Here is a 22,639-nt window from a genome sequence, read left to right on the forward strand (position 1 = left end):
TGGACATGGGTTCTGGTGTTTCTTCCTTTATTTCTTTTTGAGGAAGTCCTTTTTTTTTTGATGAAGCACAATGAAAAAAGACGTGTTAGAATTTTTGGGTTTTTTAATAAAAAGTGAGTGGCATTTGGAAGAATTTTTGAGGCTTTTTAAATGAAATATAGCTGTTGAATAAAATTAATTTTAAATGAAATACAATTAAATAAGATGTTTTTTGGGGGGAATAATTGAGTTTTTTGTTGCTATTTTTGGGTTTTTTTTTTGTCAATATTTAAAAGGAATTTGATTTATTTAGACATTACTACACTTAAAAAATCTGTTCCACTAATTTTTCTTTCTTCACTTAGAGATAAACGTCACGAAAAATTAAAAATACTCTAGATATTATTACAAGGTGTGTCATTTCATACAAATTGAGAATATTTTCAAAAATGTACACGATATTTTTAAAATTTTGTCCAATGTTAAAAATATCATGTTATATTAACATGATTTATGTTGATTTTATATGTTATGCTTTGTTAAATTTGCCAGGAGTTTGAGAAGAAATATAATAATAAAAACATATTCTATTTTTGAACAAGTTGAATGTTTTAATATGGACAGTAAATTGACATTGGTAATTTAACAATTGATCATTTTAATTAATTTATTGGAAATTCCGTGAAACGTAACATAAACACTTGTAATATTTTAAAAAAGTGTCATTTAATTTTTACAGGAGGGCATGGTAAATTTTACACTTGATCATATTGAATCATCAATGCTTGCGTGTTAAATTAACACGATGTAACAAGATGTTTTCTCGTGATGTAGTTAAGTACAAAATTATAATAGATATTAAATTTTGGTTGAATATTACATAAAATTAGAGGTAAAACTGTCACGCACGTAACTATGGAAAATCTCATAGGTTGGTATGAATAAATCTATAAGATGAGAATTTTTGTTTTTTACGTTTTTAAATTGTGAACACCTTTTAAAAATGTCCGCAAAATGGTGTAGAAAAGGTCGAAAAAAAAATGAATAAGAATATGCTTAAGCTTTAAGTTGGTTGCTTCAATGGTTTTTGAACGAAAACTTTTTCCACTTTTTGATAAGTTCTTCTAATAGATTTTACTGCTCTTAACTGGATTTTAGTATAGTCGAACAAATAACATATTGTCGTGTGTATATTCTGAGTTTCAGCATCCAAAACTATGTAGGGGAAGTGGGGCCAAGACCGCCTCTTTAGTGTTTAACCGACTTAAAAACCAATAAAAAACATCTTTTAATTAAAATAAAGTGTTTATTCATTAACTTTAATGTTTTTTGTAGGAAGCCATTTATTTTATATTGGAAGTCCTGCCAATTTAATATTTTTTCATACAACATTGTACAAAAACCGTCTTGCCCCCATAGGCGGTCCTGCCCCCACTTCCCCTATTTCTAAACTCGTTGTTCAGATATCGTCTTAATTTTTATACCTATTTTAATCTCTGTTCTGAAAATTATAAATCCATCTTCAAAAAATTATTTTGCTATGCGAAATTATGAAACTTAAAATTGAGTTAAGGGGGGAAATCCCTCTGGACGACGGGTTTTTCAAGAATTTTCTTTTGGAAAACTGAAAGCATTAATTAAAGTTTGGAAAAATACATGATATTATTGACATCATGAAGTGTTAACACAATTTTTTTGAAGTAATAAAAAAACAAAATGGCGGCTCTACAGCCGTTTAAAGTTGATGCCTCGCGTTTGCGCCGTGCAATATAAATATATTTATACGCATTGCATGAACCTAAATTTAGCAAAAAAAGTGTAGGTAAAATAAAAATTAGAGACCACAAAAACGAAAAAAAACATGGTTTTTTTATAAGCAAATTGTTATTGTGAAAATTATATTGAACTTATAGGTTTACGCAATGACCAATGAGTTAACGAGTAATTTGCACTTTATTTCAAGTCGATAGCTTCATTAATTTTTGAGTGACGTTGCACGGCGCACACAGGTAAATTTTCCCAAAAACATGGCCAAAATTATTTTTTGTGTTTATTCAATTTATTATTGCATGATTATATCAAAATAAGATAATTTAGATAAAATTCACCATTTTTAAGTAAATTTACACGAAAATTCACAAAAAAGAAGCAAAAAATGAAAAAAGTCGTTTTTTTTTACTTTACGCCATAGGGTTTCTTTAATTTGACATTAAATAATACAATATTTATACATTCAATAGATTGAAAAAAACAGTTGAACAGTCGTTATTATAAATAAATAAATAATGCAGGCATAGATAACAACTATATACATAAATAAACATGAGTGTGAGTTTGTATGTGTGTATATCATTCAATGACTTGTGAGTTGTGAAACTGTAACTATAAGTCTGCTTGCTCGATCTCTGGTTCTATCAGAAACTGAAGTATTTCAGAGGGAAACGCATTTTTGAAGTGAAAACTTCTTTAGTATCGTAGTGATTTGAAACAAGATGAAACGAAAACGCGACACGACTTCAACTTGTTATAACTTTTTTGTTTTAATAGATAGATGAATGAAATTTGTACTGTAGATAGGTAATTAAATAAATTATAATTGAACAAAATTTCAATTAATTTCATATTCAAAATTCGGAGATAACGGTAAAAAGATGTTCTTTTCTAACACACGTTATATCTTTTGATCTAGTGCACACACAAATTTGGTTTAACTTTAATACGCATGCTGATAACATAACCTTTTATTTGATATATCACACATAACGATACGTGCTCTACAAGTTACACAATCTTAAATTGAAAAAAATTTAAAAATACCTCAAAACACCTGTGGAGATCTGTTGGCGATGACCAGCTACCAGTGTAGGAAGGAAGTACCGTAATCTCAGTCTGGAAATTCGACATGGTTGACTTTAAAAAATTCTAACTTCTCTTGTAGACATCTTTGAAATAAGATTTATACATCATTATACAAGGTGAAACAATAAGCTTTCACATGGTATAAAATTTTGTATAGGTTGTCAAACAAAAAAATTGATTTAATAGCATGAGAACATAAAAATAAATGTTTTTTTTGCTTTTTGGATGAAATTAAAAAAAAAATTTGTATAGGTTGTTAGGGAAAAAAATGGATTTAATAGTGTGAGAAGATAAAAATACGTGTTTTTTCGCTTTTTTTGATGGAATTTGATCGAGTTCAAAAAATTCTAGCTCTTTTTGTAAATGTCTCATAGACTTGATCGATATATATATTTTGAGCTAAGACAATAAGCTTTCAGATGATATAAAATTAATCTAGGTTGTCATATAAAAAACATGGATTTGAAGGTGATAAAATAAAAATAGGTAGATTTTTTTTTTTTTTTTTTTGCAAGAAAAATAATTTTTTAAGGTTTCACTTCTACCACGTGTGAATTGCACACATGATTTTTTTTGTTTTAGGATTTAGTTTTCTCAAACCACTTATCTATTAATGGGTCAGAAGAGACCAAGAGATAAAACACATCTTCCATATTTTGCTGCCTCGAAAATTTTCTTATGAAACTTTCTCGAAACGCTTTATATCTTTGTTTCGTGATTCTTGGGCTTCTTCGCCGAGCTGTCCAATGAATGAATAAATTTTATTGAGGCTTAAGTTTGGATACATATGGTTATTATGAAACTAAGTTAATTTTCCTTCAACAACTATTGAAAGTGCTTCTTCTGCTGTATATGGAATAATTTTCTGGTCAATTTTTTTCAAAGCTTTTGATATTTTTCAGCACGTGAAGGAGTTGAAAATATTATATTTTTCATTACATTTTTCTCGCAGTTGCATGGCGCAGCATAGCTTAATTCTTCGAACGTTAGAACGTAAATCTTCTGTTTTACGTCTCTTTGACCGTTCGCTTAGGTCTGAAAAATCCATTTGAGGCCGTCCAACAAAGCCATGGGCTCAGCATGGAAACGATATTTCATATTGCAACCAATTTATATTTTGTTTTAAGAAGGTGTTGTTATTTCTGGAAGCACTCAGCCACCTTCTTCTATGTTCATATATGCAAAATCAAAATCCGTTAAATTTTTCTCTATTTGCTCCGAAATTTCAATATTTCAACCTTTGGTACCAAAAAAATTAATTTTTTCTGTAATGTCACGTGACGAACAGCTTTTTAAAAATTCTGAAAGCTTATTTCTTGAAAGAAAAATGAAAGTTAATTACGATCCTGTGTCAAAAAAGAAAAATCTAATTAAAAAAAAAAAAAAAATCACTGTTCCCAACACCTTTTGAAGCCAATATTATAAAAAGTCGCAAAAAACCGCATCGTTTTAGGATTGTTTCCCATAAAGGAAACATTTAACTATTTTTCAACACTATTTTCAGTACAGAAAAACGCAAATCAACTTAACTTTTTCATTATCAAAGAAAAAAAATTTGTTTCTTTTTACTGCTCAAACACATTATCTTAAAAAGCTTTAAAATTTACTTTAGACTTAAAATTTTGCATTATCTTTGTCATTATCTTTTTTTAACATACCACTAGCAACAGAATCCATGTTAATTATTTTAAAAATCGCCAAAAAAAATTAAATAAAAAATAAAGCAAACTACTTCTTATAAGAAACCAACCTTGCTACTGCACTCGTTAATTAAAATGTTCTACTTTGAAAGCATCTACTGATTAAACAGTTACAATTTGCATCGCATGATCAATCAGGTTCTAAGCTTATGTTATTTGTAAACAACGTGGCATTAAAAAAAAACAACAAATCGCAAATTTTTGAAGTGAAAACTTCTTTAGTATCGTAGTGATTTGAAACAAGATGAAACGAAAAAGCGACACGAAAAATGAATTGATCATTACTTTTTTGATTTAATAGAAAGATGAATGAAATTTATACAGTAGATCGGTAATTAAATAATTTATGATTATACAAAATTTCAATTAATTTCATATTCAAAATTCTGAGATAACGGTGAAAAGATATTCTTTTTCTAAACACATTATATCTATCAAACACTGTATCTTTTGATCTAGAGCACATAACAAATTTATTTAACTTTAATACGCATGCTGATAATATTACCTTTCATTAAATATATCACACATAACGGTAAGTGCTCTACAAGTTATATAATCTTTAATTGAAAAACTTGAAAAATACCTCAAAACACCTGTGAAGATTTGTTGCCGATGACCAGCCAGCAGTAGAGGAAGTATCGTAATCTCAGTTTGAAATTTCGACATGGTTGGCTTTAAAAAATTCTTACTTTTTTTTGTAGGCATGGTAGAAATATGATTGACGCGTCATATAAAAGGTGAAATAATAATGATATAAAATGTATTACAGGTTGTCTTTTAAAAAATGGATTTAATAGCGTTAGAAGAGAAAAGAGATTGATTGTTTTGCTTTTTTTATGAAAACTAATTGGGTTAAAAAAATTCTAACTATTTTTGTAGATGTTGTAAAGACATGGTCGATATAAATATTTTGAGCTGAAACAATAAGCTTTCAGATGGTATAAAATTTATTGTAGATAGTCGTATAAAAAAAGTGATGGAATAAAAAAAAAATTATATTTTTTCGATTTTTTTTAAATGATTTTTAAGGTTTCACTTCAACCACGTGTGAATTGCACACATAATTTTTTTTTTGTAGTTTTGGCCATGAATTTGGGAAAATTTACCTGTGTGCGGCGCGGAAAAAAACGTGTTTCGAGAAAAATTCGTTTATAGTTTTCATTTTTGTACTGTGGTAGGCTCGAAACCCATGTGTTTCAGGACTATCTGGGGACTTTTGAGGCTTCATTTAATTCTAAGACCACTAAAATAATTTCTTCGGTTGATAAATGATTTTTTTAGGCAAACAATTAATAATGCAAAAATAAAAAAATTGCAGAGGGTTTTCCCCGACTTAACACACTGTTTCGTTACCAGTAAGTACGTCTCATCCCAAAAAAATATTCAGACAACATAATTGTATTTAGGCTCATCTCAAGTTAATGGCCTAATTGTACTGACCTTTACTAACATCATAAATTTTCTTGACTTCTTAGTATTCACATTATTCTATTCTTCAATTTCCTTCCTAAGAATCCTTAACCAAGTCCTTTCTCAAATGATCGAAACAAAAAAACTATATACTATTTTCAAGCTTATTTCATAAGAGCACATAATAATGTTGCCAACGCATTGATATAATTTTATCAACCTCCAACATTCATTGCTACAAAATTTATCACAAATTTCTAACGACTTCGACCACCCACATTGATTTCTACAGTGACTTTTGAACTTAAAAAATTGAGTTTAACAAACTATTTTGTTGTTAACAAGTATGTCTCATCCCAAAAAAAAAAAAAAAAAAAAACTTCTACAAAAAAAGACTATTATCAAAAAACATTCATCTATCGTGTATAAAAATGTAACAACAAAAATAAAAATTGTATCCCAAAAATTTTAACCAGTTGAACATGAAAAATAAAGTTCTAACCCCTTTTAACACCACCACCCTCTCTTGTGTATAAATCAAAAGAAATTAATGTACTTTCAAAGTCAGTGAGTTCATGGAATTTGCCAAAAAAAATATATATTTCCTGACTGCAACACCCTGTTCTCCATTTTTTTTCTTTTCTCTCACTCTCTCACTTATCTGTCTATCTCTCTCAGAGTTATACGAGAAACACTTATAAAATATAAACCCACAATAAAATGTGAAAATGTGGAATGGCTAACGCTATATCAAGAGAGAAAAACTTGTGTTACCATTCAAATACTATACAACCCGAACCGAAAACCCAAAATGCCGGCGTTGCACGATTAAAGATGTACAAACGGGCACAAAACCCCATAAAAAAATTTTAAAAAATGAGCTTTTCTCCAAACAAACTCTATACACTAACCGGAAATAGTTTCTCCATACAACACACACTCGTATATAAAAAAACTAACCTCCAACACACCCTAACCAACAAAAATCTCAAAAAAAAAAAAACAAACTCAAAACGGCTCTCGGAACATTTTTTGAAGAATGAAATAGTTGATTCAACTTGATTGCGTTGATTTTCCCAACGGGATATGTTATTTTCTCTCATTTTCTTTTTTCTTTCCTACGTAAAATTCGACAAAATAAAAGTTTTTGAGAGAAAAACTTTCCACTCTCTCCTTCTCTCTCTCTCTCTCTTTATTTGTCTCTCTGACAATAAGGGATGGAAAAGTTTTCTTCAAAATTGAATTTTCCAAAACTGTGGGAGCTTGAGTCTTCTTAAGGCTTTTTGGGGGTACATTTTGTGTGTGCTTTTTTTCCTTTAAAATCTCTTTCTCTCTCTCTCTCATTGTGTCCCACTCTCTTTTTTTCTCATTGTACGTATTCATGGAATTTTGCGTAGATTCTTGCTATTTTTGTTGTTGTTGTATAAATTTCTTCTTTGAATAGTCTTTCGTTGCCGTCATCAGCAACAGCCGAACACATTTTGAACACCAGAAATCAAGTGGCTACGGAACATAACGGGCGCGGTATATCCTTCTGATTTCTATTGGAAACTTCATAACAAAATAACGGGATTTATTATAAGATAAATTTCAAAACCAAGTGATTTCGTTCCTATTACCCTTTTATTCCCAAAATAACACAAGTCTTTCGGTAGAAAAAAAAATATAAACAATTTTTCCTGTGTAAAAAAAAGGACCTCCACTGTGTGACGGAGTTAAAAAACCTCGTCATTTTAAAGCATCCATATCCTGAAACTAAAAGGTTAGTGTTGATCCATGTGCTTATAATCCTCTCTGTGTTGGTGTATAATATTTATTTAAACAAACAAAAATCCTTCCTAAAAAAAGTCCAAAAGTATGTTTAAATGTGCTTGACAAGATTCTACTCTTTTTTTTGAACAAGGACAACTCTTGACATAAAAAAAATAATAAAATAAACCAAACACCCAGAGCATGTTCTATGAAGAGTAGGAAGTAAAAAAAAAAAAATTGTTTTGTTTAATGTATAATGCATGTCTGGATGTGTGTGTATTTTTATGTTACAAAATAAATTTGAAAAAAATATAAAAAATTAAACAAAAAAAGTTGACAAAACAAAAATACCTTAAATAAAGGACACGGCTCAGGGGGGACATTGCATATACGCGTATTACTCTGCAAACGATGTGCTATTGTGGAAAACTCGTCTACTGCCATATGGTGAGTGTTTTTAGTGTTTTTTTTTTTTTTTTTTTTACGTTCTGGTGATTTTCTATGTTCTGCTTGTGACAATGATTAAATCTCATCCTTGCTACTGCATGGCTTTCATTTTGTTTTGGAAACCTGTAAACTTCAACCACCCCCAAAAGGTTGTAAAAAAAAAGGGTATGATAAATTATTTTATCACAAAATAACCTACCAATAATGAAAGAATGACACACATAAAGTGTGTAAAATGTCCTTTTTATTCCTTGAAGCTATAGTAAAAGCTACCATATGGTTGCGTGAAGGACCATTTTTCATCCACCCACATTCTTCGCACAAGTTCTTGGCGTCATTTTAATGTCTTAAAAGAGGAAGTTGGGTGCGACAAAAAAATGTCTATACACTTGTTCGTTGTACATCCTTCTTGCAAGGACATTATATTTTATATCGTTGTCACTCAATTAACTTTGCAAAGTTTTTTCTTTTTTGGTTCTTATAAACCTTCCCTATAGAGAGAAGGGGGGTTGAATATAACACAGAGAGAAGATAATATGGTGGCGGCTTTCAATGACGTCGACATCGACGCCGACAGCGACTCGACAACGCCGACGATGTCGACGTCCAACAGGTTGAGAATTTCGTTTTGTATTTTTTTTTTGTCGTTCTTCCATTTTTTTTTTTTTTTTTTTTTTTTGTAACCCTATGTTTTGTATATATATCAACTTAATTTAAACCTTATGGAGGAATGGATTTTTTATTTTGTATTTTTTCAGATACCTACAACAATTTTTTTTATCTGTGTGTGTATTGGTATGCGTTTGTCAATATTTTGATTGTGGAAATATTTGCTTTTAATTTTTTTTTTTTCGTTCTTTCATTTTTTTTTCATCATATATTCGATTTTAATTTAAAATTAATTTTATTAAATTGATTGAAGAGAGAGAGAGAGAGAGAGAGAAGAGTTCAAACGTAAAATGATTTTGGGCGGATGAGTTTAAGTAGAAAAATTAAATTAAAAAAAAAAAAACAACATACGTGCGTGCTTTTGATGTGTGTTTTTTTTTTTTTTTTTTGTATTTTATATGGATGAATACGAGGAAATGACGCATGGCATGGTTCCATATGGAAGGATTTGTTTTAAATATTTTTTTGGTGTTTTTTTCTTGATTTTTAGTGTTTCTTTTTTAATGAAATTTTAAATAATTAAAATAATTTTTTTGTGGGAATTAATTTGATGTTTAGATTACTTTTATATTAAAAATACATATTGTCCCTATTCAAAAGCATGAAATTAGGTTGATTTTTGTTCGTTGGTTTCTAAAAATTTGTTTTGTTAACATTAACAGTGTAATTATGTACATTGTACATATATTTATTGTATTATAAAAAGGATAATTTTCGTTTGAGAGCTTTCATTATTTGCAATGGTCGTTTTCAAATTACATATTTGAATAAAAATAACTTAAAAACTAATCTGAATTTGGAAATTAAGCTATACAACTTTTTGTTTAAAATCCAATTTCATACCTTTCAAAATTATTTTGTTTTCATCATTTCATAAAAAAAAATAATTTATGTAAGAAATATTGTCAAAAATAGAACAAAAAAATTGAAGTTTTTTTTATTTCAATTGTTTCGGGTGTGACGCTTTTTGACAATTTTATGTATCACTTACCCGTTATTCAATATGCATTGAAAAGAATCTGGATGATTTTTTAAAAATATGTCAAGTTAATTGAAAATACATTTAATTAGTTTTATCAAATGAACATATACATAATAATTTTAGATGAGATTGATGATTAACCCTCTGTAGGCACACCTCTTTTTTGCGAATTTGGTTTACCTATACTTTTTCATGCCGCTAGAACTTTTTTCGCTCTCACTATTTTATAGAAAATCATATATGAAATTGATGTAGAATATTCTGAGGAATTCGAATATTGTATTCACAATTCAAAAAAATGTATTTTCACCCTTATAAAGACACTTTTTTGTGACCACTTTTAATTTTTGTCCTGCCAAATTCGCACCCGTTTGCCGACAGAGGGTTAATACTTTTTAGGGCGTGATTTTGAAGAAGTCCCTTTTTAGTTCCGGAGCATACAAACAATAAAAATATTAAAAATAGTTCATGTATCTTGCCTGTAGAGGGCGGCACTGTATATATGTATTATATGACATTTCACATAACCATATCTTCCTAGCGTTGGGCGCCTCTGTAACAAAAAGAAAAAAAAAATTAATAACTGTAACACCTCAAATCTCTTCCATAGGGAATAATGTCTTTTAAAAATTGTTGACGATATGTTTAAACATTAATATTAAAAGTGTACACAATACCATATAACGCTTTAACTGAGTTTTTTTTTTAATATGTAGGTAAACTTTAAATTCTTGAAAGCAATGGTTTAAAAAAGAATTCATGAACATTGGACAGTTTTATATAACTTTGTTAAAATTTTATTTTAAGAAACATTAAATTTTAGTAAAATTTTCTGTCGAACATGGGTGAAAATGATAGACAGGGATCAGTTGAGGTGAAAGGTGAACGCGTTCTTTATTGCAATTACTTCTTTTCCAAATACACTAGATTCTCAGTCCCATGTGTCCCGTTCTCCCCTATATCACTTCTACAGTTAGAGCGAGCGATATAAATTCATCAACAAAATTTGTTTCCAGCTGTCACGGGTGTGACAAGAAAATATAAACAAGTTGCAAAAAAAATCGATACAGACATTTATGAATTACACAAAATAAAATAAATAAATATGAGAAAAAACCGTTGTGCTAATTAAAGCTTTATTTCTTTAAAACTATAAGATATGCTAACATGTAGCTTGAAGGAAAAACTGTCACATAAGGACTTAGGTATGCTGAACTTAAATGCTTAAGTTTCGATTCAGAAAACTGCTCAAAAGCGTTATTACGTATCGTTTCTATTTGTAAGTGCATAAATCTTTTTATTTTTTTTTTTAGAGAGGTGCAATATTTCAAAACAACAAAATGTGAATTAACACCTTACAGTGCATTTATTGAAAATTATTTGTTCTTATTTGTTCGATACATTTCGTCACGTGAGTTCTTATTTGTCCTATAGACCATTTTTGCCGAAAATGAGTTATAGATGCCATCTTATATTTTCGACCACGCTCTTTCGATTGCTGCAATCAGAATCGTCCTATCTCTTTTAGTTTTCAAGATAAAAAAAATGATTTTGTCCTATAGACCAAATTTTTTTGTATGCAGTAGGACAAATACTGGCTTTATAATTATGCAAAATTTGGGCTTAAATGTCCTATATCCAATGAAGTTATATTATTCACACAAAATGACTTAAGTCCCCATAATAGCTTCTCCAAGGATGAGGTGAAATACTCAAATTTTGAAGTCATTGCATTGGCAAAAGTATCGCGATATCGTTGCTTAATGCTAAGATAACCATCTCTAATGAAAAAAAGAAGGACATCATCCATATCGTCCCGTTTCTGCGTTAACCACGTATCTACACAGCAAAATTTGTTCAGTTTTTAAAAGAAATATATACATTTTTCTTGATTAAAAGTACCTATGAATTAAACAAAAGGAAATCAAGTTATGTTTAAGACATATTGAATGAGTTGTCTCTAACCTAAAACCCTTGTATAATATTTTCATTTATTTTTTTAAATTCAAATAAAGAATATATTGAGTTTCGATTTCAATGTGTCTGTAACTGTATGACCAGGTGTCCTATGTCCATTTTACTACTTTTTTTTTTAAACTCAATTAAATCAATATTGAAAAACCCTAACATGCAGATTGCTTTATGTTTGGTTGGGAAAATATCTAATCTTTCAAAAAACATACAAATCACTGTGATTAGGCTCAAAAAAATAAGCAAACCACCACTTTAAAGTGTAAAGACGCTCTCCTGAAAAGTTAAGTTTTTTATTTTTTAGGACAAATAAAAACTCACGTGACGATTTGACATATCCATCAAAATAAAAAATAGTTTTATGAACAAAGACGCAAACACAAAATAAATTGGAGTTCCACAAAGAAGATTGGTTGGACCACTTCCTTTTTCTTATTTCATAAATAATTGGTCTCCTTCTTTAAAATTTTATAATAGTATTATCAAAACTAATCCTGAAGAAATTATGATTATCGATTTACAGCCACTTATTGTCGACCAGTGACAATAAATGAAATAACATAGATTTCAAGGCTGTATAAATATATTTTGGAGCAAACATTAATTGCTTACGTCTTATCAACACCCATGGAAGGTACATACTTAAAATTTAGCTGATGGTAAGAAATTGAGGTAATTATCTTGAAAAGTTCTTATCTGGCTTCCAAAAAATGACTTCAATGCACCTTATTTAACATAAAAAAGAATACATTTATCATTTTATGTTAACTTTCTGTTTTATAAAATTGGTTCTTTTATGGAAAATAAAAGCATTCACAAGTTATTACTTTCAACACAAAAAATTATATTTTTTTCCATCCTTACGGCTATTGTTATTATATTATGGACAAATTTAACTGCTTTTATAATTGCTTTCAATTTTTCTTATCACTTGTTGATGTATAACATAAAAATTTGGCCTAACTAATTTTTTTTTTTTTCATCGGGATAAGGGATGAATACCAATAAAAATATTGTCTGCTTCTTTTAAATTCAGTTTATGAGTTTTGAGAGGAGAGGTTATCTTCTAAAACTCTATATAATCCATTTAAATTTAAACTTACTCAAGGAGCTTAAATAGGCATCAGGCTTTCAAACTTAAAACGATTATATCTTTTTTTTTTCATCATAAAATCCTCTTAAACGTACAACAACAAATAATTGAGTTTATGTTTACTTTTAAATAGACAGATGGATAAAACATGTTTTAATGTGTACCTACGTGATCTATGTTTTTGATTAGACTTAGAGAAGAACATCAATGTCATAAAAGGACTTTATATATATTTTTTGATATATGAAAACCAAATTATCCTCGAAAAAAGAACCTTTTATTCAATTTTATCTAATTTTGTTTATCATTTTCTATTTTCTCTTTTTTTTTATTCAAGAACGTGAATAATTCTAAATGTTGAAGATATAATTTTTTTTTTTTTTTTTCAAAAATATATACAAACAAACACATCACATTTGTTATTCGCGGGTGTATGTACATTAGGGTGGGTCAAAAAAATCGAAAATTTTTTTTCTGATTTGGTACTCCAAAAAATCGATTGCTAGACCCCTCTAGAATATACACACCAAATATGAGCTCTTTATATTAATGGGAAGGTCCTCCGCTTTGCAATTTTCCATTTTTACATCAAGCTTCTACTAAAAAAAAATATTTTTTTTATTAATTGACTTTTTAGCAAATTTCTTTTCAGATTCTTGTAGGAAATTGAACGCTCTACAAAAAAGGCCTTATACACTTTTTTCGTTTATCTAACCGTTGAATAGATATTTGAGGTAAAAAAATCGAGAAAATCTTTAAAAAATCGTTTCTTGGTCTTAATTTTGTAACAAACTGAAAAATTATAATCATCAAACGCGCAAGACATATTCTTGTTGGAAATTGACTGCTCCACAAAAAAGGTCTTGTTAACTTTTTTCATTAATCTAACCATTCTAAAGATATTAGAGGTCAAAGTTAAAAAAAAATATAAAAACTTTTTATATTTAAAAAAAAATTCCAATTCACTGAAACTTCATAATTTTCAAATTAGCAAGATATATTCTTGTAGGGGCTTAAACGTTCTACAAAAAATTTCTTGGAATGAAATTGATTGCTTTAACCGTTTAGAAGATATTCGTATCCAAACCAATGCTCACTGATTTCAATAGTTTTCTTATGACCCGTATGCATTGCGATTTGGATACGAATATCTTCTAAACGGTTAAAGCAATCAATTTGATGCCAAGGAATTTTTTGTAGAACGTTTAAGCTCCTACAAGATTACGTCTTGCTAAATTGAAAATATTAAATTTTCAGTGAACTGGAAAATTTTTTAAAATATAAAATGTTTTCATAATTTTTTTTAACTTTGACCTCGAATATCTTTAGAATGGTTAGATTAATGAAAAAAGTTAACAAGACCTTTTTTGTAGAGCAATCAATTTCCAACAAGAATATGTCTTGCGCGTTTGATGATTATAATTTTTCAGTTTGTTACAAAATTAAGACCAAAAAACGAATTTTTAAAGATTTTCTCGATTTTTTTACCTCAAATATCTATTCAACGGTTAGATAAACGAAAAAAGTGTATAAGGCCTTTTTTGTAGAGCGTTCAATTTCCTACAAGAATCTGAAAAGAAATTTGCTAAAAAGTCAATTAATAAAAAAAATATTTTTTTTTAGTAGAAGCTTGATGTAAAAATGGAAAATTGCAAAGCGGAGGACCTTCCCATTAATATAAAGAGCTCATATTTGGTGTGTATATTCTAGAGGGGTCTAGCAATCGATTTTTCGGAGTACCAATTCAAAAAAAAGAATTTCGATTTTTTTGACCCACCCTAATGTACATAAGCTTATCAAACAGGTAGCAAATATATATGAATAAGCAAATAAAATATCCTTCAGGCTTGAAAGAGATATCGTTTCAAAAAGATTTCAAATTATAATTGAAAATGAAAAAAAAAAAAAAAACAAAAATCAAGAAAATAACGATAAGGACTTGTATTTCTTTTGATATATTTTCTTTTTTGTTTTATTGTTTTCACAATACACAAATTCCTTTCTCTTTTCTTAAAAAAAAAATTGGGAGCATATATCACAAAAGCAATTTTATAGAAACCATAAAGGTCATGAATTCAAGGTTTATTCGTGTGAAAATGTGCTTTCAAGGTTTAAATCAGAAAAGAATTTCAAACATGTTGGGTTTTTGTCGCATTAGGTTTATTTGTCTGCGGTCTCTCTCAAAATGTGTCCATGGAAGTATAAAAATAGCTTTTATCGAAAAAAAAAAAAAATCAAAAAATTTATTTATCAAAAAATAAAGTTTGGGCTATAATTTTGTGATAAAGTATTCAACTAAACGAACTTTAATATAGCTTATAACCAGCGGACGAGTGAGACGCTTTCAATGATATTAAATTTGTCAAATTGTGATAAGTAGTTTAGAAGCTATAATGGAACAGATGAACGAACAAACTTTTTTTTTTGTATGTTCATCTGTTCCATTAAATCTTCTAAACTACTTGTCATAATTTAACTAATCCGGTTTAATTTATATCGTTTTTCTTCTCCCCAGGTTATAAGCCATATGAAGTTGCTTTAAATTAAATAATTTATCGTTAATTATACCTATGTGGCTGAAACTTTGTTATTCAATTATTTTTTATTTATTAATTTTTTTTTTTTTTGACAAAATCCATTTTTACTTCTATCGACATCAAACTGAGAGAAATCCTCAAACTCCCATCCAAAAACTGAATACCTCCAAACCTCAGCAATTCGTTAATCGAAAAACTACTTTCAAAAATTTTGCGTAAGTATTTCTTCTTTAATTACACAAAAGCAAATTGTTATTTCGTCAAAATTATATACAAAATTTTCTAATTTATTTGTATTGCAGCAATAAAACTGAAACAAAACAACTCAAAAACAAAAACCACTTGAATAAACACTTTTCAAATCTTCATCTCTCTTTGTTTCCTAAGAACTCTTCAAAAACTCGCAATGAAAATTTCGGCGAAAATTCCAAAACTTACACCAACACCAACAACACCTGCAATTGTACTTAAGAATTAAATTAAAATCTTCAGCGAGTATAAAGCAAAGTTTTGTAAAATCGTGTCACCTCTAAAAAAGAAGATACCTCTACAACTATTCTCTCCTCAAGACTATATCTCATTAGCGAAACCTTCCTTCTCTTCCATAATTCCTTCAGATAATACAACCGACGACAAAAAAAAAACTACATTCCTTCTAATCTCCTTCGCACGGCTTAAACAATAATGAATAACTTAGACTCTCAAGAGAATGAAATAGAAAAAAAAAAAAAAATAAAGAAGAAAACGAGGAAACTTTAATTTAAATGAATCTTAAAACATACTATTCTATATAACCTCTCCTCGCTCTGTCTCATTTAACCCTATACCACAGCGGCGGCGGTAACAGGGGTTAATTCAATAGAACAAAGCTCCAACACCTTTTCGAATTCTCTGCGTTTTAATCCATTCTGAGTGCGACCGCGTCACCTAATGAAATTCCACTTAACACTCAAAATGACGTTTTCGCCCTCTGCATCCATTCCAACCCCCCCCCCCCCTCTACCCTTGGAACCTCTCCATCTTCAACAAGCACCTTTATATCTTTCAAACAAAAAATAAAAAAAAAGTTTAAAAAAAGGTTCAAATAGGGTTGAAGGAATTTTTTGACAGTGCGAAGAATGAGGGGAGGGGGTAAATTTCAAGAAAAAAGAGTGATTCTTCGAATAAAGTTTTCCGTCGACACAAAGAAATAAAATATAAAAAAAAATTTTGCACAAAACTTGAACTTTTTGCTGAATAATTTTCTGGTTAAAACTATTTTTTGACTAAGGGATGGGGAACGGGGGCTGAATTGAATCATAGACCGTGTGGATCGATAGTGTGTGTATCGCACTCACACCGCCCCCATCACCAAACCAAAGCACAAATATTGTGATGATGGAGGTACAAATAAAGGAAATTGCCGCATGCTTCTACTACTACATAAGGGTTGCTTGCTGTTAGCTGCTGTTGCTGCTACTGAAGAAGCTACGGGAGTTGAAATGGTGTGCTACGAAAAACTTTTCCGGCACATGAACATGTTTGCAACCAACTAACCTAACCAAACCAACAACGAACAACGAGAGAACGAACGAAGCAGAATATTTTTATGTGTCCGTTACGTAGTTTGAATTTCAAATGCGTTTTTGCACAGATAGAAAAAAAAAACACAGAAAGCTTGGGGCGAATCATTAAAACTCTTCATTCCAAGTTCCCACCCCCTCATCGCTGTGTGACTTCAAAAAAACAGGACAAAATAAAATTGTTCCCCCATTTTGATCCCGGTCCCGTTTTTTCTGCCTGTGGGACAGACGATGAGTAAATTTACACATGAAACATGTGTGTTGCCCTATAGGTCCACTTTTCGTGTATATCTACGTGCAAAACGATTTTTATTAAATGATAGAGAATAGGGTTTTTTTTTTGGGGGGGGGGGGATGGGGTTTTGTTCTCTAAGACCCCTTGAAAACAAATTCATATTCTTACTCGTTGTCTTGTATTTTCTGCTGCTGGTTTTTATATATTTTTTTTCTTCGTCTTCTGAGAGTGCTTGGATGCTGGGTCGAGAAGATGATTTTTTTTTTTTTGCTTTGTTTCTGTCTCTCTTATCCTGCGTGTGTCTCTTGAAAGTTTATGAGGGTTTCCTCTCACAGAAAAAAAGAAGACACTTTTTTTTGTTGGTGCTTCTTCTTGTTCGTAGAGTCTTGGTCGTCTTTCTTGGCTATGTTGTCGTGCTTCGTTTTAGTTTATTTCTTGGCAACAAGAAGAAGAACGAAACGAAAAAAAAAAATAACCTAGAATACTTGGGAATATCCGGCTCCAGGACGATAAAACGGAAGTGAGAGGAACTGAACGAAACAGCCACTTTTACAGAAAATACTTATGAAAATGAAACTTATCTTCAAGAACGCTCTCTCACTGCCGTCCGCCGCCACAGCTCTAAGAAGGATATACTATATCGAGGATGTGGTATAGGGAAGGTGTTATGTTGGAGGAATGTGTGCTGCTGCGGTCACAGAGAAAGATGAACGAGAGAAATAAAGAAGGGCTTAGAAATTTTTTTCTTCTTCCAATTTTTTTTTCTTTTCTGTTGTCTTCTTATTTTAATATTTTTAGAGCACTTAAGAGCCAAAGTATCCAAGTTATTTCATTTGAAGTGGGAACAAAAAAAAAATGGAAAATATTTTTTTTTCTTCCTCTTTCGTTCATTTTCTTCTTTCATTTTTTCCTTCTCACGTTTTAAATATTCAAAGAATTTTCTGAAACCGCTAACAACTAAAAATATTTTTAAATCAAAATTATGCTTTAATTTTATAAAAAGGTGGGATCTATTCTAGACAAAGAAAGATTGAGAGAATGAAAAAAAAAAGAAAGAAAGGAAATTTAAAATAAATTGCTTGACAGGTCCTCCAAGACAACCAACGTTGGTCGGTCGACCAGCAACCAACCAACGATGACGGTGGCGATGGTAATACTCAAGAGAAGAAATCGTAAATTATTTTTTCCACTGATGCTCCTTGTCAAAGGTCAGGGATTAAGTCTTTGTCAGGAGCAACAAAAAAAATATATATATATATGACTCGGAAAGTACGTGCAGTAAGGTATTTTTTTTTTTTTATTCGTGGACCGAAATAAGATTATTGAGCTTAAAATCAGAGGAAAAGGATAAAAGCAACAGGGTTTTTATACAAGAGACCTTATAAAAATAGTTTTAAAAAATAAAAATTAAGTTTGGTAGATTTTTGACAAATGGAAGAATGTAGGAAAATCAACCATAAAATTCTCCTTGTTGGTCTTAACAAATTCAATAATAAGAAATTATTAAATATTAGTAAAGTACAAAATTGAATAAACTTGGAAAAATCTTGTTCTTTTTTCATCGAATCTTGTTCTTTTTCATCAAATCTGACTGATGGTACCACTTTTTACCTTCTAAAAATCCAGGGTCCTTTGTTAAAAAAAAATATTACACATACACCACAGTGACCCCGTAAGAAAATGTTGGCTTTCATCGTCATTTTTGAAATGCAATTTTCCTTTGGGTGGAGTTTGTTTCATCATCGCCATTGTAGAGATTTCAGAAGTGATTTCTCCAAATTCTCAGCATCGCTTGCAACTCTACTACGATGTTTCCTTGTTCTTCTTCTTTGCATGCTTTAGTTGAAGATTTATATCCTTGAGATGTTTTTTTTTTACCTTGAAGTAAAATTTTCAAAATAAATAGTTGTCCTCTATTATAACAGTTACTCCAGTTACTTCCCTTGATAGAATTCTTATACAAATTTCTCATCTGTTTGGAAAGCTTGGGTTTTTTTGTACTCAGGCAGTTTTCTTTTTCTACAATCGGTACGGTAGCTCTTATTCGGAAACACATTTGATAAATAGAAGTTGTCAAATGTTCAACGTATAGTGTTAGTATGTTCGAAACAGTAAGATTTAAAACAGATCAATGCTTTTCTACTATTAAATGGTATTTTATAGGCTTAAAAGCAACTAAAGGTATAATATTTTTCGAAGAAAACACAATATAAATCCTTCTCCGATGCTCCAGAACTCAAAACGTTTAGTTATTTATTAGGTACTTTTTTTCTTCAATACTTTTAACCTACGCATTTTTACTGGATTCTTTCGTAAACTCACAGTACCAATTTGACTATTAAATCTATTACCATCCATTCATCAAATTACACTGGTCGCAAAAAAACAAAAAAAAAGTCGGCTGCAAGAACTCTGTAAGATGATTTTAATAAACTTGAGTGTGCTGAATTCAAAACAGTTTACAGTTTTTTTTCCATCACGTCTAGTTTTTGAGCTCTGCTCATCACACTTTTAGCTATAAAGTCACAAAAACTAATTTTAAATGATATGTTTTAAGACATTTGATCTAAAAATATTATTTTTCCGTAATATTTTGCTAGTTTTTTCATCCGAATCAGGAGTCGAAAACTGGAATTTATTTCAAATCTGCTTCAAAAACCATAAGTTTACTCTTAACTACCAAGATTTGGAGATATCATATTTTTCTATACCAAATATCTTTTAGAAAAAAATAGTTTAAAAAAAAAATAAACGTATTTAAGACAATAAAATATAACTTTTGAATATTGCATAAATAGTTTTCCGAAAAAAAATTTAACGATGATGAAATTGAACGCCAAAAGTACCAAAAAAAAAACGCGTTTTTGACCTGTCAATATTTCGAAAACTTGACGTGCCAGTGAAATTTTGACTTCGGATTCCGAATCAGCACACAAAATTCCTTTAGAAAAGTATGGTTTGGTTCATGCTCCATTTTCGTTGCCGACCAGTGTTATTATTTTTATTTTCCAAACTGGTCCTAAATTAGATAAGATTTACCTTCTGAAGTTAAGGACTAAAACTAGAGACAGAATGCAGCTTAAAATACTTAACTGATTTTAATGAAATTTAATGCTGACAAAAATTTCTGTCCCACTCATACTTTTTCTATGGAATTTCTTCATACAAAAATTAAAGTAATTTTTCAAAATAAGCTTTTAACAATCTATTCCTACACATTCAATATATTTTCTAAATTTATTCACACCATTACAGCAGTGTTAAAATTAATATTGATCATCTATTATCGCTGACAAATTTTCAACAAGTGTTAAGAGATTATTTAAATTAAGATGAATTTTTACCAATTTGTTCATCCTTGATTTGAGTTTGTATATATTTTCTGGTGTCCATGGATAAGAAAAAAATTTAACTTCAAACATAAAATCTCCCCTAATCACCAACTCGATATAGTTTAGCTTTTATCTTTCAATTTGCATATACTCGTAGTATACTTAGGTACGGTACAACCCTTAGATAAAATGCTCGTAGAGTCATCGTCCATCGCAGGCACACAGAACCAAGGCAAAGGCAAAGCAAGGTTTCAAGCACACTCATACTTCTCATGAACTTATCGATCTGACACCCATCAAGATAAATGAGAAAATCATTACTCTTCAAATTGTCTCTCTCTCTCTCGCTCACTCATTCCGTGTGTCTCTCTCTCTCTCTGTGAAAAATTGTCTCCGTAATTTTTCCATTATCCATCCACATCCTGCATTATAAATTTTAAAAATAGAACTCCCCCCTATTCCCATCCTTTTCCTCTGCATCGCATTTTTCTATGATGATGATGATGATGCTTGGCTAGGCTATAATAATGGATGCTTGTGCCATTTGTAGTGTCTTCTTCTTGTTCTTGTTCCTTGTCGCCTATTGGGTCAGCCTCAAAAGGCATTCATGTTGGTTTGTTGGTTTTGGATATATCTACTGTCTTTTCGATCTTTATTTCCCCCATTTCTACCCTTTTCTCGATATAACAGAGAAAATGATATCCGCAATATGTCAATAATTGACTCCTATCCCGCCCCAATTAGCCATTGTTCGTATGTGCATGCACAATGCACATGTCCCCATATAACATCCCTTCTAAAGAATCTTAAATATACCTACAATGCATAATGGCATTTTATACTTAAAGTAAGGAGAGCATTAATAAATCTCAAATGAATATTATATGCGACGACGACGTATAGTTTCAGCATCAGCGTTGAATTCGAATTGGGGAAACTCTGTTCAAAATGTTGGTCACGTCCGACACTATGCTGAATTTGGATTCAAAGCCGAAATATACATACGACGACGATGAACAACGAGATGGATTATTCTTTCCTCGACCACATCTTCACGTCCTAAAATCTACGAGTAGCAACAGCAGTGTCGTAGTGCTTTTCTCAGTCGTCGTCGTTGTCAATAGTGGACAGAAAATAATTGAGTTAAACTTTTGAATATGAATTTACCAGATCCATTGTAGCACAAAAGGACAATATTTTCTTTTCTCTTTTTTTTTTTTTTTTTTATTTTTATTCTTTTCTTATTTATTAGTTCCGAAATGTGAATATATTATGCCCCGATCTGAACTCAACGAAAAGAGATGATGAGAGAAGATGTCAATAATTAATTCATAAAGAAAATCCATGTCTTTGTCCGCTGCTGCTCCGCATATATGGAAATGGGATATCTATGTTTTTTGTATGTGTGTGTAGATGATGTTGGGAAATAATTTTTGGTTTTTAGGGAAAAAGGATATCCGTTTATTTGTTCAACGGCAGCTGTCCACACATCACAGTTTCTATACTAAATGAAAATCTAATGGAACAATTGAATAACATATAAAGCAGCTTCATATGGGTTTTTTGTGTATAATGACAAAAGCTATATTTGATACCCTCTGTACTATAGTCAAGTTGAATTCAATACAACAACCTTTAAGAGTTCTAATGAGTTTTTGTTGTTGATCCTTGTCAAAAACAATAGGGGTTTTGACTTTTGACACTCTTTTTAATTTACGAATGTTTAAGAATTAGCAACAAGGTTTATATGAAAGTTCAAAATTCAAAAGATTTTCATTATTGTTATTTTTGAGGTCCTAACACCTCTTGTATTTTATTCTTGTTTCCTAATCTCATTTTCAAAGTAACATTTTGTTTGACTGATATTCTTCATCATAGATCCAAAATTAGGTATTATTAGAATAATCAGTTTTTAGATATTTATTTTTGTAAGGTCCTAAAGTAAACGTATTGTATTTTGTTATTTTAAGTGAATTTATGTAGTAAGAGGCTATTGAAAAGCATCATCTTTATTTTATTAAAAAGAAATTCGAAATATATATTTAATTTTAAATATCTTTGGGGTCCTAATAATTTCTGAAGTTGTATTTTTATAATTTTTAGTTTTA

General features: G+C 30.0%; 1 protein-coding gene across 17 annotated transcripts in view; it reads left to right on the plus strand.

Moving 5' to 3' along the window:
• Positions 1 to 22,639, plus strand: part of LOC129908683 (protein alan shepard) — a 487,297-nt gene that overhangs the window by 367,555 nt on the left and 97,103 nt on the right. Inside the window, exon 1 of one of the 17 annotated variants that reach the window (XM_055985375.1) lies at positions 7,989 to 8,150. The exons of 15 other annotated variants lie outside the window; for them this stretch is intronic. In XM_055985375.1, the coding sequence (XP_055841350.1) occupies positions 8,115 to 8,150 (36 nt within the window). In that variant the 5' untranslated portion in view covers positions 7,989 to 8,114. Of the gene's footprint in view, positions 1 to 7,988; positions 8,151 to 22,639 lie in introns of those variants that run through there. One more of the 17 variants, XM_055985376.1, reaches the window with a different exon arrangement.

This window comes from Episyrphus balteatus, chromosome 2 (genome assembly GCF_945859705.1).
Source record: "Episyrphus balteatus chromosome 2, idEpiBalt1.1, whole genome shotgun sequence".
Taxonomy (NCBI): domain Eukaryota; kingdom Metazoa; phylum Arthropoda; class Insecta; order Diptera; family Syrphidae; genus Episyrphus; species Episyrphus balteatus.